Source organism: Cervus elaphus, chromosome 11 (genome assembly GCF_910594005.1).
Source record: "Cervus elaphus chromosome 11, mCerEla1.1, whole genome shotgun sequence".
NCBI lineage: Eukaryota > Metazoa > Chordata > Mammalia > Artiodactyla > Cervidae > Cervus > Cervus elaphus.
The window spans coordinates 77,351,715-77,368,906 of NC_057825.1; the positions used below are offsets into that span (position 1 = coordinate 77,351,715).

Genomic DNA, 17,192 nt, shown 5'->3' on the forward strand with positions numbered 1-17,192 from the left:
CACAGAGTGAACCCTGTTGTAAACTATTGGTCATCGTTTGTAACAAGTGTATCACACTAATACAGAATGCTAATGGAGGAAATTGGGTCGAGGGGAAAGAGGATATAATATATGGTAACTGTACTTTCTGAACAGTTTTTCGGTAAACTTAAAAATGCTGTGAAAAAGTAAGATATTTTTTAAAGTGACAGGCTTAATAGAAGAGTCCAATGGAAGCCTATTTATAATAGTCTAATAGTAATCAGTCTAATAATAATGTAGCCCTTGTATGTTTTTGAAATATGGTTGCTCAACTATAAAATCATTATGTTCTTGCACTAAAGGGTCAAAAATCACTAACAGCAATTATTAAAAAACAAAGGCAAAAAAAAAAACCTGAGAAAAATTACTTTTTAAGTGCCAGATTTTGTCAGAAAATTCAGGAGTAACCTGAATGTTAGTAGTGAGTGCTGGAATCTCTGGAGGGAACCTGAGAAGTTTAACTTAAGAAATATAAAGGAGCCGTATATGACATGAGTGAAGTGATGAAATACTCTTCCCTTATGTGTTTATGTCACTGGGTCATCAGGATTTGGGAGCAGTGCATTTCAGCTTGTGCAGGTCTGATGTGTAGGTTCCTGCCTTGCCGTGGACCCACCTTAACCCCTGCACGTGTTCTTTCCTTTTTATTACAACATACCTGTTGTTCTAGGCTGCATGCGTGCCCAGTTCACAGTCATGTATGACTCTTTGCGACCCCATGATGGACTGCCAGGCTTCTCTGTCCATGGAATTTTCCAGGCAAGAATACTGGAGTGAGTTGCCATTTCCTCCTCCAGGGGATCTTCCCAGCCCAGGGATCGAACCCTTGTCTCTTGCGTCTTCTGCATTGCATGCAGGTTCTTTACCACTGCACCACCTGGAAGCCCTAGCTACAAAATTCTTTTTCTTTCAGGGTGTGTTCAAGTGAATTTAAAAATAAATTGTGACTAGTAAAAAAAAGGTAGAAAACGCAGTCCTGTGAGGAAACACTGGAGAATCCTTTTGAAGAATGAAGAATCCTTCTGTTTAAATATGTAACCCTTCTCCCCAGTTTATTTTATAGTAGAGTCATATTTTGACTTAACTAAATAAAGCCAAACACACTTACATGTGAAAGAGATTTGACAGCGTTAAACATTTGTGAGAAAAAAATTAGCTTTAGAATGTTTGGTCTGCTGTGCTGGTTTATTAGCATCTCTGTTTTCTGCCTGGATTTTGTTTGTTTGTTCGATGTCACATGTTAAAACTGCATTTTGAGTAGAGGTTTTATTTTTATGCTCCTCCACGGTTTATCAGATTTGGGTTGTGTAAAAAAACATCGACAAATACTACACGCACTACAATTTTTAAAAACTATTTTTATTTATTTGACTGTTCCAGGTCTTAGTTGCAGCACTTTGGGTCTTTAGTTGTGGCATGTGGGATCTAGTTCCCTGACCAGGCATTGAACCCAGGCCCCCTGCATGGGGAGCGCAGAGTCTTAGCCACTGGACCACCAGGGAAATCCCCAATTTTTTAAATATTTATTTTTATTTATTTGTTTGCCTACTTAGGGCACACAGACCAGGGTCTTCGATCTTAGTTGCAGCATGTGGGATCTAGTTCCTGACCAGGGAATGAACCCAGGTTCCCTGCTTTGGGAACACAGAGTCTTAGCCACTGAGCCACCAAGAAAGTCCCTTCACTGTGATTTTGAAATCTCTTTTATTTAGCTTTCATTGGTGAGCAGTATTTTACACTCACCTGAACCTGACACATTGTTCTGGGTGATTTAAAATATTTTGTGTTTGCCTGCCTAACATGGGGATAGGTTATTAATAACTGATCTCGTAGATAAAACAGCCAGATAAAACTTTTGAAAGTAAGGGATAAATATATGTAGCAATATGTAGCAGTGTATCTTCTGTGGTTCATAGGGAAAAATCTAGTATTTAATTAATTCAGTTCATTTAACTAACTTTAATTAGTTAGCCATCTACAAGTGCTGATCATTAGATTTCCTAATTGAACAAGATGACATTGTTTTTAGTTAGTATTCTGATTTTTTCCGTTGTTTTCCAGTCTGCTGTTTTACATTGGTGGAATCATTGATGGCCAGAGTGGTTGTATTTTGTCCCAGGTCCCGGTGGTAGAATTTCTACTCGGGTATCAATTACTGCCTCTGTGTTTTGCATAATCTTGTGAAACTGCTGGTGTTACTTTCTTTAATGTAACATTATGTAAATAATCATCAAGTTTTGTGATTGGTTTTTCAGGTTAATAGCTTAAGAAGTCAGCAGTTTTATTTTTAAACTCATGAGTATGTATTTACTTTGGTAATTGACTGTTCAGTTCAGTTGCTCAGTTGTGTCTGACTCTTTGCAACCCCATGGACTGCAGCACGCTAGGCTTCCCTATCCGTCACCAACTCCCAGAGCTTGCTCAAACTCATGTCCATTGAGTTGGTGATGCCATCCAACCATCTCATCCTCTAATCGACTGTGGTTTAAAAAAAAAAAAAAGTGACATGTTTAAAAAATGTGATTGTCATTGTAAGGGCTTTCTTGAATTAATAATAAGTAGTGTTTTTACATTATTACTTAGTTAATATATACTTAGTGTGTATTCTTTAGTTATACTTACTGGCTACTTCTGAAAAATCTAAGATATTTGGGGGTAAATGTGTAAATCTCTGCAAATTAGATGATTTTATGTGAGGTTTGAATGTATAGAAAGTTAAAGATATATGACAGGGCTTCCTTCACACATAAGGATTATTTCTGTTTCATGTTTGTAAATCAGGTACAGCCTGTATTTCTACAGTTTGAAATACCTCTGATTTCGTGTTTTGGAGCATTTGGCCTGCATGTTAGACTTGCTTTATTAAAATGAATGGTTTAAGGGTTGTTTGCTTTTTGTAAACACATATGCTAGTCTGACCTTAATTTATTAAATTTTTTTTTTACTTAAATGTTTCAGATTTATTTAGAAAGATGGGGAATGCTTTTGTCATTAATGATCCTTTAAAAAACTGCATACTTTTAACTTGGAAATGGGTCTTCTTAATAATTCATAATCTACACCTAGAAAGTGTTCAAAGAGTGCTTTAGAATTCTTCAGAATTTTAGGTATATTTTAGATCTCTTGTTCATTTGTAGAGGTTAAAAGAGCTTTGTACATAATCTTCATTTTTCTTCATTAACTTGGTTTTGTATAAGGGAGATTTAAAAGCACTTAAAACATACCATATTATTGTCTTAGTTTGAGATGATTCTGTGTGGGAGGTTATCAAGAGACATTGTCAGACAGTTATTCAAGAGGTTACTTTGCGTACAATTTATGTGCTTGTGATTTTATTTAAAGCAAAGGTCAAAACTTTCTTCCCTACCAATTTATACTTCCGGACATTTTTGCTATTATGGTATGAATTTAGGTATTTGGTAACTAATAAAAAAGCTTTGTATAAATTTTACTCACAAAGATGACCTATGTGGATAGTAATTGACATAGTTTATTACTAATTGTGTTTCATTTTGTAGAGGTCTACTGAGCCAAGCCAGGCTACATTCCATTGCTGCTGAAAAAAAGAATTATCTTCAGGAGGAGCCCACCTCTTCTCATAGAAGGAATGCCAACCAATTTGATTGGGCTTTAATGAGGCTAGATAATTCTGTCCGAAGAACTGGCCGCATCCCTAAGACTCTTCTACAAAAGGTCTTTGATAACACCTGTCATTCAGGTATTTCAAGATTTTCTATTCAAAAAGTTGAACTTAAATTCTGGTTTGATGGTAAGCTCATTACAGAGCACATTATTTGGTACTTTAAATTTTGTCATTTCTGTTTTTGATTTTATGTTATGGTTGTGATTTTTTTTTTGTTTTTTCCAACTCAACAGAGCAAAGTTTTGAGCGAAACATTTTGTTTTGCATGTTTATTTCAAAATCAAATAAAAATTGTCTTTTCCCACAGTTTTCACTTTCAGTGGTAAATTTTCTTGGAAGATACTAGTTTTTATCTCCTCTTGCATAGTGTCTGCTTTCCCTAAGATGGTCACATATGAAAATTTCCAGAAAGACTGACAATCATTATTTCACTTTCATTTTCACTTAGCTGTTAACATTTGAGTCACTTCTGCAACTTTGATAATCTGATAGAAACTTACAGGCCTTCAACTCCTATCCGCCCCACCCCCCCCGCCCCCGCCAAAAAAAAATATCCCTGACCACACAGGCTCACACAAAATCCCACATGCAAGCCACACATACAATTTTGTGTATAGTTTGAGACCGTTCACTAGCTTCCCAAAGTTCATCCATGATTTCAGTCTCATTAAGAAGCTGTAGAATCTAATGATGAGGAATACCAAAGAAGTATCAGTAATAACTGGCATTTAAAGACAGTTTTTATCATTTTCTGCCTTTGATTTATTGAGTTACATGGCTATCACAGCAGTCGATTTTAGAACATTTCTATCACCCCCAAAAGAAACCTCCACACCCCTAAACATCACCCCTCAAACCTGCATCCCTTCCAGCCCTAGACAACCGCTAGTGTACTTTCTTAAAGGTTTGCTTAATCTGGATACTTTATATAAACAGAATCTTGGCAATAAGTGGTTTATTTTTGTTTTGAAATCAGCTTTCAGGGACATGTGGCTTAAGGGAGAAGGAAGTTAGTGTTTGTAACTGGATTGTAAACCTAAATTGAATATTCATGGATTTTAATTGGGCTGCTTTGTACTATTTGCATAAGATACTGAGAACCATACCCTTTCGGTTGCAAGAAGTAGTGCATATAAGTTAGCTCCTTTGTATTTATGTACTCTGTAGTCTTGCAGATTGTATAGATCTCTAACCTTAGCTTCCCTAAGAAAGCAGACCAATTTTTAAAACTTTCACTAACATTTTCAATGATACCTGATAATTGGGATAGGATTTTTCTGATTTATTAGGACCCTTTTAGTATTATCTTTAGTGAGGCAGGAAATTTTTAAGTATTTACAGATTTCAGTTTAGGTTTTGATGTTTGTCTGTATGATATTGGGTACTAGGTTAAATACTAACCATTAACCTGTTTTCATAGGTAGCCCAGGTGGTAATCAGGCCTTGCTTCTACTGCGCAGCTGTGGGTCTCTCTTGCCTGAACTGAAGCTCTCTGAGAGAACAGAATTTGCTCATAAGATATGGGATGAACTTCAGAAATTGGGTATGATTGTTTGAATATATGATGTGTATGCTGCTAAGTCCGACTCTGTGCGACCCCATAGACGGCAGCCCACCAGGCTCCGCCTTCCCCGGGATTCTCCAGGCAGGAACACTGGAGTGGGTTGCCACTTCCTTCTCCAATGCAGAAAAGTGAAAAGTGAAAGTGAAGTCGCTCAGTCGTGTCCGACTCTTAGCGACCCCATGGACTGCAGCCCACCAGGCTCCTCTGTCCATGGGATTTTCCAGGCAAGAGTACTAGAGTGGGGTGCCATTGCCTTCTCCGATGATGTGTATAAAGGGTGTGGATTTTTTTTTCTTGTAGTAAAAAAGAATTTCTTTGCATAAATGCTGTCGTTCAGTTTTATGGAGGGGTTTACTTGATTCATTTTTTTTTTTTGTGATACGACTTATTTGGTGAGTTATAGTGACATCTAGGGGCATTAAGAATAAAGTAATTTTTCATAACAAGTAATGCTTTACAGGTAAGTTAAAAAGAACAAAACAGAAAGACATTTGGTCTGTCCAAGTTACAAATGCACATACTGTTTGACCAAGTACTTCTGTTTGTTAAAATTTATTGACATATCAAGCATTTCAGTGTTTTAATATGTTTTATTTTTTAAAAATGTCTTTTGAGGTATACTTGATTTACAAATTATTTTAACTTCAGGTATACAACATAGACCATTTGTTAGAATTTAGATAGATATACTCACATGTGCAAAAGGATATTCTTCACTGTAGCTTGTTTGCAATGGTAGGAAACTGGAACCAACTCTAATGTCCCTCACTAGGGCCATTGGTTAAATAAATTAGAGTGTCCATAAAATGGAATATGGTGCCACCATTTAAAAAAAAATGGAGTTCTTCATATACTAATGTGGGGTGTTCTCCAAAATATAGTTAAAAATTAAGATGCAGAACAGGGTGTATAGTTGGCTACCATTCTGAAGAAAAATGTTTATATGTGTCTGTGCATATAATAAATGTTTTTGGAAGGGTAATATGCACTAGCTCTAATTTTTACTCTACTTTTTTCTTTTAAAATTAAACTATAGTTGATTACTCTGGCTTCCCAGGTGGCTCAGTGGTAAAGAGTCCGCCTGCCAAGGTAGGAGACGTAGATTCGATCCCTGGGTGGGGATGATCCCCTGGAGGAGGAAATGGCAACCTACTCCAGTATTACCTTGCCTGGGAATCCCAATATATTTTTATACTTTTCAGTTTGGGACTGTGAACATAGTACCTATTCAAAAAACAGTGTAAGAGATGATTTGATAAAATTCAGTGTTCATTCCTGATTTAAGAAAATCTTCACAAACTGTATATGTATATATGTCAGTCACATAATTTAAAGACGCATGTTGAACTAGGAGAAGTATTTGTGAGAATGAGTTATATTCTAAAATGGAAAAGAGCCCTTACATAGTAGTCACAACATTTAATACCTCAATAGAAAGACATGTGGTATTTTCTAATTTAACTTTTCACAAATACCTTTCCTCTACACTATATATCCTTTGTGAGAGTAAAATTCATAGCATCTTTTTCTCTTTACCAGTAGACCAGTGCTTTGAACTTACTACACTTGTTAAATAGTTATTGAATTAATATTGTTAGAAGCCTGGTAGGTGCATCTGTGACTTGTTTGCAGACTTTTAAAGCTGTTACGAGATTTTTTTTTTTGCCTTGTCACACAGCATCTGGCATCTTAGTTCCTCCACCAGGGACAGGGCCTATGCCTGTTGCCTTGAAGTGCGGCATATTAATCACTACATCACCAGGGAAGTCCCAAGCTATAAGAGACTTTTTTAGCTTAGATGACATGTCCAAAGTTGGAAAATGAGCTGTGAAAGAGCTGAGACTGGAACTGAGTTTTCCAGACTAAAGGGGATTCTGGAGGAAACACTGAAAATGGTAGGCTCTCATTTCAGCGTGGCCACATGTTAAATTTTTTAAAACAGAATTACTTCTGGTATATTCTTGGCACCATTTTGTTAATATATGTCTCCTTAAGTTTTTTTTGTTCAAATTGTTTAGTCTCTTTTGGAGTGTTCTTTGTTTCTTACTCTTTTGAAAGCAGTCCATTTTTTCAAGCTATAATTTAAATCCTTCCAATCTAGAGTTTTACTTGCAGTCCCAATTTGTGTCTCATCGGTTGCCTGCATTAGAGTTGTCAGTTTGTCTTTTTAATATTAATAGATATTCTTCTCTTGGCGACTGATGACCTACTCATATTTGAATCTTTGTCGTGAACCTTCTAGTTTTTTGTATCTGTTGGGTACTAAAGTAGTAATAATTGAAATTGTAGAAAATGTTTAAGCAAATTTAACTTCAAAAAAATTTAAATTCTACTTCATTAAATAGTGAGACTTTAACATGGTTCAATTTTGAAAGGCTCGGTAAAGTTTATAGTGAAAGGCTTGGACTGATGTTCCCCAGACACCCAGGTCCACTTTGTCAGTCAGTTAAATCTTAACTTAAAAAAAATTATCTAAGATAATAATCACATTTTGGAAAAGGACAGATGTAATATTTTTTAATAAAACTATTTTCTTACAAAGGCTACTAAATTAGTTTATTTGAAACTGCAAAAAATTTCAGTTACTAGAGCTCTGATTTAGAGACAAAGGTAGAGATAAAAACCACCCTGCACAAAAAAGCACAAACATGTTTTTAAGTATTAGTATTCGGGCAGGTCCACATTTAATACAATTACATAGTCTTGATGAAGGGAACTATATAATGACATCTTCAAGTCTCTATGTTTTTCTTGGACAGTAGAATGCCAAGCTAATAAACATAACTGCACATAAAAGCCCTGTGAGATGACAGAAAAGTGTCAGACCTTTACTGTGGGCAAGCACAAGGTAATACATGGAGATTACACCAATGGATGAGTGAGTGCTAATCTAAGAAGAAACCTGGCTTCTATCTAAAATAGTAATGTTTTAGAATATTCTTTTGAGTTTGAAGAAAGTAAGTTGGTGATAATTTGTAAAATTATTACATAATGAGATTGAACAAGAACTTGATATTGTAACATTAAAGGTAATGGACAGTACAGCCAGAGCCATGAGATATATTAAAGGTATACGGGTATATGGTAAGATACATAAGGACAAGCTGTTTTATAGCTTTTTATTATTAAAGTAGGATGCTTTAGGATGATGTCCCTAAACTTTGAGTTTTTAATGTAAATTTTAGATAGTTAAAGACTTTCTCAATTCACTCTATGAAAGATACAGTATTTATTTTTTTTAAAAATTCTCTTTGAGAAATGACCCATGAAATTAGACATAATAGTAAATATTGGGATAAAATTTTTAATGAAATTCACAGAAATATTTTTGTCATCTGCAGTTATTGTGGCAGAAATAAAGAATGAAACCTAATAAAGTTATGTTAACTTTTGACCATAAAATCTTCCTGAAAAACCACAGTAGATGTCACTTACCTGGATTTTGAGCAGTATTCTCAGCTTTTCCAACATACTAGAGGAAATATTTTTTCTAGAGGAATATTAGAGGAAAATGCACACTAGAGGAAGCAATTTCTGACCGGAAGGGAATACTATGCTTCATAAGTAAGAGACCTTTTAATACTTGAACAGATGGTTGCATGTAACTGTCCATTAATTCAGTAGTTACTCTTGTGTACTTGGTTTGCTCTGTTCTGACAGGATTTCTACATGGATGGGTCTAAATATGGGGTAAAATTCTGAATTGATCATTTTACCCTTTTTGTTACATTTAACTGCACATATTTTAGTTGTGATAAAGGGTATGACTACTCTTCTAAAAATTTTATATAAATTTCACTTGTAGGTACTGTGTATGATGTAAGTCACTATAATGCTTTGCTTAAAGTCTACCTTCAAAATGAACATAAATTTTCACCAACTGACTTCTTGGCAAAAATGGAAAAAGCAAACATTCAACCAAATCGAGTAAGTAGTTGCTGTTACAGGTGTGTTTATTGGTCATGGCAACTTTTGTTTATAACCAAGAAAAAAAATTATTAAAAAGTATTTACTGGCCCATTTCTTTGACAGGTGACATACCAAAGGTTGATTGCTGCTTATTGTAATATGGGAGACATTGAAGGTGCCAGGTATGTAGTTTTATAAATGTATGTTTAAGCAAACAAATACATAAGTCTTATAGACCTAGAATATAGTCACTTTTTTAAAAAAAAATTTTTACTTAGTAAGAAAATTATTTCAGAAGGATTTTATCCCAGTGAATTTAGTCATATGACTTAGAGAAAATATTAAATTGTGTAAAAGGGGAAAGATAAGTGAAAGTTACCGTTTAATTAAAAGTATAATTTACTGGAGCAGAAGTTTAAAATTACTGGGTTAAAAGTTGGTTTTACTTTTTTTGTACATTAAATAGCTGTTTCCAAAAACAAATGTTGGTAACCATTTACACTATATTCATTTATAAAACAGGTAATATTCTCTTTATTTCACAAATGTTTTATATAAAATTAGTTGTGACATTGTTCATGTGTAGTTTATTCCTACTTTTGGATGGAGGGTTTAGGAAGTAAGGAGTAAATTGAAATGTACAATCTCATTTTTAATGAAATGAATCTTGTTAAACTTTATGCTTATTGAAGGTTAATTAGTAGTACAGAAGAAACAATCAGATTTTTAAAATTTACCCTCTATCTTTTTTTTTTTTTTTACCTTCTATCTTTAACAAGTGTACTTGAAAACTATTAACACAACTTCAGGGAGTGGGGTTTTTGTGTGCACATATTGTAAAGAGTGTTTTTAATGTATTTCCAAGAAGTATTTTTATTTCTCTTTTGTTGCAGCACGATTCTTGGATTTATGAAAACTAAGGATCTTCCAGTCACAGAGGCAGTGTTCAGTGCTCTTGTCACAGGGCATGCAAGATCTGGGTAATGCTCAGCCTAGGGTTATACTCTCAAGTGAGGTTTAATTTATAGGAAGCTATTGTAGAAAATTCTTAAAACTATGTTTAACACTCAAAAAACTCTTCAGAGTCTATGTGGTAGAATATGCACATCTTAATATAAGTTATTCTTAAATTATCTGTTTCATTAAATTTTTATTTGAAAGTTTTCAGTTGTAAAAACTGAACTTGAACCAAAGTAACTGACTTTGTAAAGTGTATTAACTGCTTTGCTAGTGCCCTAGAAAATATTTGTATTTTTGAAGAATATTTTACTAAATGTTATTCTTCCCTAAAAAGATAAATTTGAGTCACAACATACCCAGTGGAAGAGGTCATATTATTTAATGTCTGTAATTATTGTATAATTTGGTTTCTCTTTTGGAAAAGTTACCTATAAAAGTTTGAGATGTTTAGAATCTTTATTATTTTGGAAACCTATTACTAGTTTAATATGTATTTTTAATACATGTTAATACTTACATATTTTTTATGTATATATCTAATAAGTATTTTTCCTTTTTTGATGTTATGATTGTAAATGTACTTAATAATTTTTAATAAGCAGAGGTAATATATTCTAGATTAAATGATAATGACGTTTGGCAGTATTATAGTAATCTGTTTTATTTTCCATGAATTAATGTACAGAGATATGGAGAATGCAGAAAATATTCTCACAGTAATGAAAGAGGCTGGAATTGAGCCTGGTCCAGACACATACCTGGCACTATTGAATGCATATGCCGAGAAGGGTGATATTGACCATGTTAAACAGGTATGACTTACATAAATAAACATACTTTTAAATCATTTGTATAAACTCTTAAATTTTGCATGACATGGAAAAGTGTGGTGTATATCTGTTTTTAATGATATATCTTATGGACAGTCTTGAAGGAGAATTCTCATATAGTTCAGCACTTTGCTGCGGATGTAACAATTAGTGCTGAAACAGAATATTATCTGTTTTACAAAAGAAGTCTTAAACCTTTAGATGGGGTGTGTCCTCAGTCTCTCAGTCGTTTCTGACTCTTTGTAACCCCATGGACCATAGCCTTGTAGGCTCCTCTGTCCATGGGATTTTCCAGGCAAGAATACTAGAGCGAGTTGCCATTTCCTACTCCAGGGGATCTTCCCGACCCAGGGATTGAACCCTTGTCTCTTTGAATCTCCTGCATTGGCAGGCAGGTTCTTTACCACTGCACCATATATATAAATTTTTTAAATCTTGGTATTTTATTTAGATTTAATTAAAAAAATTTTACCTCTCACTTGTTCTTTTAATTTCTGGACCTTTCTTTAGACCCTGGAGAAAGTGGAGAAGTCTGATCTTTATCTTATGGATCGTGATTTATTGCAAATTATCTTGAGCTTCAGTAAAGCTGGGTATCCTCAATATGTCCCAGAAATTTTGGAAAAAATTACATATGAAAGAAGATATATTCCAGGTAGTTTTAACATTTTTATTTTCATAATTTTTCTAAAAATAAGAATTACTATTTTTACATGATGGAATGGACATTCTCTAGCAATAGGGTATTGTGGTAGATGAACATAGGATTCTTTTAAAGCTTTAATAAACTGAAAAAATTGAGTTAATGAATACATGGGAATATTTTGATTTGGAAGTATTTATTATTTAGGCAGATAAATCCTTTTTGGTATTTGTAGTTCATAAGTTTGTCTTTCATGTTGATATCAATGGGAAATCAGTAACAGATTTGTTTAAATCAGTAACAAAAGATGTCTTTGTTTTCTTTCCAGATACAATGAACCTCATTTTGCTTTTAGTCACTGAAAAATTGGAAGATACAGCATTGCAGATTTTATTAGCATGTCCTATATCAAGGGAAGGCAGTCTGAATGATTTTGGCAGTTTCTTTTTACGACACTGTGTGACTGTGGATACGGTATTCAAATAGTCCATTTTTACTTTGTAGATAGTGTAATTGGCAGTGAAATAAGATTGTTTAAAATAGAAGAACATATTATGAGACTAGATCAACTATTAATATAAATATTAAGAAAGCTTTGTTTTTGTGTTGGAAGGGTATTGGGCAGAAAGAGGATGAGGGGTTCACTTTTTTTTTTTTTTGGTCTCAAAGCAGTAGAATATTTGCAGAAGGTCAAATGGTAGGATATTTGCAGATTCAGCTGATGTGTGGTGCCTTTCTTTTCTAGCCTGCGGAGAAGCTTAAAGACTACTGTAAGAAGTTAAAGGAAGCCCAGCTGCACACGTCGCCTTTGCAGTTCACACTCCAGTGTGCTTTAGTGGCTCAAAAATTAGGTACTATATTTTCATAATTAGAACTCACATAAGTAAGTTTTGCTGCGGTAACTTTGATATATTTTATGATATCTCTTTTCAGATTTGGCAAAAGTTCTGATGAAGGCTTTGAAGGAAGAAGGTTTTCCTATCAGAACTCATTATTTTTGGCCATTGCTAGTGGGACATCAGAAGGAGAAAAATGTTCAAGGTTTGGTTTTACGTTTTATAGATACAGTGGTTCAGATATCCAGTTTAACAGTTTCTGTACACATCTAATTGAATTATTTGAGGAAACATACTTATTAAACCTTATGAGGAAATAGAATTGGTATAAGTCATGGTAAAGTATTAGGTAAAAGCTTAAAAGACAAACACAATGGATTTCTTTCATCTTAATTTCATTTCTTGTTTCATCTCTGATCTTGGTATTCAAACTTGTGATTATGGCTTTAAATAGTTGATCATTTTTAAGTTCTTCAAAAAACTCTTTAGTCCTTGATTTTACATACATATAGTGTTTGAAATTAGTTTATCTAGCCTTATTAAAATCAAAGTTATATACCATACAACCAGACCATTTTCTTTCTGGACCAGTCTATTTGTCCTTTACTGAGCTGTTAGAATAATAGGATAGGCAGGAAAACTTTTATTGCAAAATAAGTGCTCATGGCCTGACAGCGTACTGATTGAAGGACAGAAATGCTGTCTTTCAGATTCTTAAGTACGTTTAAGCATTTAGCATACTTTTCCCTGTACACATGGGATGTCTATAGGATATGAATAAGAATTGAACAAATATTAAATTTTAGAGTACAGTATCTAATTCCTTGGTTTGCATTATTGGTAATTCAGAAAGAGTAGTCTCATAAAAAGATGCTTTTAACAGAAGTACTTCCCCCTTGGGGAAACAAAAAATGGTCTTTTTCATTTTATCTTGCTGTATAATGTGCTTTAGAATGAGATGCAGGGTTGTTAGTATGACACTGGGTGACAAACAGAATGCACAAACAACAAAAAAGTGCTTTTAGCAGACTTTCATATTGCAATTTTGTTTTAAATATGTAGCTGTCTTCTGGTTTAAAGGAAATAGTGAAACAAGTATTCCCTAATTGTTTCTGGCTCTAAAAGTATTTAAATCCTTTTTAGAAAAATCTTTGGGAAAACAGTATGCTAGTTGATTAACTCTTTGCATATCCTCCAGTTCTGAAAGCTCCACAAGGTAACCTTTAACCTAGTATTTTTGAACCACAGAAAATCTACATCATTCCATGAAAATCCTTGGGCATGTTAGTATTGTCCACTGTACACAGTTATGAAAATACTTTGAGTACTCCTGCTGAAACCTTTGTTCATCAGGTCAATTTTCCTTTCCTCAACCTATCACAGTATCTAGACTTGAATTGTTTACTACATTTTACTACTTAGTAAACATGACAGAATTCAGATAATTTTTTTTCATAGTTGTATCTCAGACTAGCAGAAAAGTGGACTCTTCTCTCCAGGCCCTCTTTTCAGAGACTCTTAGGATCAAAGGTACCTTTTTGTAAGCTCACATTATATTAATGAAGGAACTGAGAGCCCAGAGAGATTCAGTGACTGGTCTTAGGTTCTATATGTAGTTGTCAGTAGTGCTTGGATTGGAACACAGTTTCTGTCCTCCTATTTTAAATACACATTGTTAATACCTTCACAACTCCATATTTAGACATTGGTAAATATATTGTATTTGTTTTCTAAAAATTCTTAGTTATTGGTTAAAAATTAGGTGTTGATTTTTGAGTTAAGGACATTTTTAAAAAGTGGTACCAAGTTACTTTAATCAATGAAGATTTTTAACTGGAAAAATAGGAAAACTGAGTAAGTTAGCCTGAGAGTACAAGAGATTGTCAGCTGGTTTATAGTTTTTAAAAGCTCATTTCTCCCTTGCAGGTAGTCCTGTAACAGGGAAATAACTGTATGTATTTTATATAGTTTCGTTCAATTCAGTCGCTTAGTCTGGTCCAACTCTTTGCGACCCCATGGACTACAGCATGCCAGGCTTCCCTGTCCGTCACCAACTCCTGGATCTTGCTCAAACTCATGTCCATCGAGTCCTGATGCCATCCAACCATCTCATCCTCCGTTGTCCCCTTCTCCTCCTGCCCTCAATCTTTCCCAACATGGGGGTCTTTCCAGTGAGTCAGTTCTTTGCATCAGGTGGCCAAAGTATTGGAGCTTTAGTTCTTCCAATGAATATTTAGGACTGATTTCTTTTAGGATTGACTAGTTTGATCTTCTTGCAGTCCGAGGGACTCTGAAGAGCCTTCTCCAGCACCACAGTTGAAAAGCATCAATTCTCCAGCACCCTGTAAGATGAAGAAGTAACATTCTTACTAGTGCAGTGCCTTTGTCTTTTGGGGAATGTCATATATAAACTGGTAGAAATAAATAGAAGAAAGTAATGACTGCAGAAATGGAGGATGTAGGGGAGTATTTTTCATAAGGAAAAAATAAAACTATTCAGGAAATCAAAGAAAGGAATTCAGAGCTCAGATCAGACTGAACCAAGTTTTCAACTGTAGCATGATCAAACATTTATTGAATAGAATTTTCCTGACTGCAGATTTGGCTATCACCAAGCCCTAAAAAAGATTCTTATAAGGACTTCCTCATGGCTTTGCTGGTGTTTCTCTGGCGCAAATGGAAAAATCTTCTCTCAGAATTTTAGTGGACTAGTCCCAGTGAGAGGAAATGATGCAGAATGATAAAGGATCTACATGCCTTGGTATATTTTTAGAAACCTGAAAATAAGAATATAAAAGAGGTAAAATATGAATGGTAAGGCTGGTATGAAAGCCTAAATATCAGTTGAGTAAAATGGTTGAGTAGGAGGTACTTTTTATTTTTCTTAGTAAAATGCTTTTTATTGAAAATCTAAACAAACAAATGGAAATACATCTATGTCTGGTTTCGTTGGAAGCAGTTTACTTTTTTCCCCCAAATGGCTTACAATAAGTTTTTTTTTTTTTAATTTGAACAAAATCTGAACTTTAGTTAATAGTACACATTAATTTCCTGTTTTTTTTTTTTCTTTTTTTTTTTAAACATAGTATTTTCTTTATATTCTCAGAATTGGATTAGAAGTTTCAAGCCTCATTCAGTTTTTTTTGTTTTTAAAGATCACTAAGGTAATAAATTTTCTAGACTTTTAGGAGTAATACTAGATGCCAAAATACATGGAACTATATCACAGTTTTGAGTGAATATAAATTAGAAATCTAGCATTCTGTTTATACTAAATCAAACAAGTAGAATAAAAAAGAATCCTTATTTTAGGAGGTACTTTTTAAAAAATAAGAAATTCCCTGCTTGTAAAGTGAGTTTTCTGGGTAGAGTCTAAAATCATGTGGCATAAACAGCCCTAGTCGGTGGAATTTGTTCAGAAAACCCATGTATCTTTCCCAGTAGTTTGAAGTACTTTAATTCCTTTAAAACTTTTTGAATGGAGACTTTCCTTTCAATTCATAAACTTTATTGTGCTTACATTTTAAATGTTTTTTACTAGATGGTTTAGATTTTCTCAGTTCACAAAGGTTTGAGATCATGTTTATCTAAGTTAATATATGAATATTTTTTAAAATGTGGATTGTATTTTTGAGGAAGATATATGTAGGTACGTCAGATCAGTCACCTTTCTTTCTTCTTATGAGAAGTGTTTGCATCTTCCTGTCCGACTATAGCACTGAAGTGAATATCCTTGACTGAGCTCACCTGAGCAGTGATGGGAGTCCAGGTTTTCATAACCCTGCTTTAGTTTCAGTTGGAAAGATACACACATTAAAAATGCTGCCAGTGCAGGTCATCTAGTCAGGCAGAATGCCCTCTTCCTGACCTGAAAAGCCTTATTAAATGATTGAAGAATTAAGAGGTTAAAAGGTATTTGAAGCACTGATGATGAGAAGTGTTTGTATAGGAATCTGTCTGTAGTCAGTTTGTTGGCCTGTTTGCAAGAAAACGAAATAGTTATTTTATGCTATTAGAGTATTTTAAGACAGCTAAAAAAATTTCAGTTGTTACCATTAACGTTTGTTTAGTATTTTTAGGGTTTCACACAGATTTTAGTTTTAGTGACCACCCTGAGAAGTAAATACGGAGCTTTATTATCATTCCTGAGTCGAAAAGGACTTGATCCTAGGTTCTTCTGATTGGAGGGGAAAGTGTAGGTTTTTCCTTTTCTGTAGTGTTTCAAGCACCTGCCTGCAGTTAGGAAACAGTGTTTCTATTTTAGGACATGTCTTTGACCTTGAAGAAATGCTTACTTTAACACTTTTGTTAAAATAAAGATTATTGGACTTCTAGAGGCATTTCCAACTTTATTTAAGTGGAGAAATATATACTCTTCCCCCGAGTAGGCTGAGATGAAAGCCTTCTTAATATATAGCTTTATATACTGATCAATTTAAACTGAGTTGCAATACTGGGATTCTTTTTGTTCAGTATGTTGCTTTTTCAGTTGTCCTCCATCTTCCTGTAGGCCTAGACCACAAAAATTTCTTCCATACCTGTGGGTAATATTTGCAGTTTTGATACTTTGCTTCCATCCATTTAATAGGCATGGACTCTTATAGCTCAGAAAATTGTTCTGTTTATTGAATGCCTTGATGTATTGCCTTTCTTATTACATGGATGGTGGGTAGAGGGATCAAGTCAAATGTTGTGTGTTAAATTGTTGTTATGTGTTAAAATGTCTAGAAGGCACAGTTTGGGCATATTGCCATCTCTAGTGTGTAAGCTAAGAAAATTAATGGCC

At 34.2% G+C, this 17,192-nt stretch overlaps 1 protein-coding gene across 1 annotated transcript in view; it reads left to right on the top strand.

Annotated features, from left to right (window-relative positions):
- The window catches only part of LRPPRC (leucine rich pentatricopeptide repeat containing), a 99,517-nt gene that overhangs the window by 7,768 nt on the left and 74,557 nt on the right, over positions 1-17,192 (top strand). Inside the window, exons 2-11 of the mRNA XM_043918124.1 lie at positions 3,540-3,739; positions 5,085-5,207; positions 9,034-9,155; positions 9,261-9,319; positions 10,031-10,117; positions 10,783-10,909; positions 11,438-11,582; positions 11,899-12,044; positions 12,316-12,421; positions 12,504-12,611. Of these exons, the coding sequence (XP_043774059.1) occupies positions 3,540-3,739; positions 5,085-5,207; positions 9,034-9,155; positions 9,261-9,319; positions 10,031-10,117; positions 10,783-10,909; positions 11,438-11,582; positions 11,899-12,044; positions 12,316-12,421; positions 12,504-12,611 (1,223 nt within the window). The remainder of the gene's footprint in view (positions 1-3,539; positions 3,740-5,084; positions 5,208-9,033; positions 9,156-9,260; positions 9,320-10,030; positions 10,118-10,782; positions 10,910-11,437; positions 11,583-11,898; positions 12,045-12,315; positions 12,422-12,503; positions 12,612-17,192) is intronic.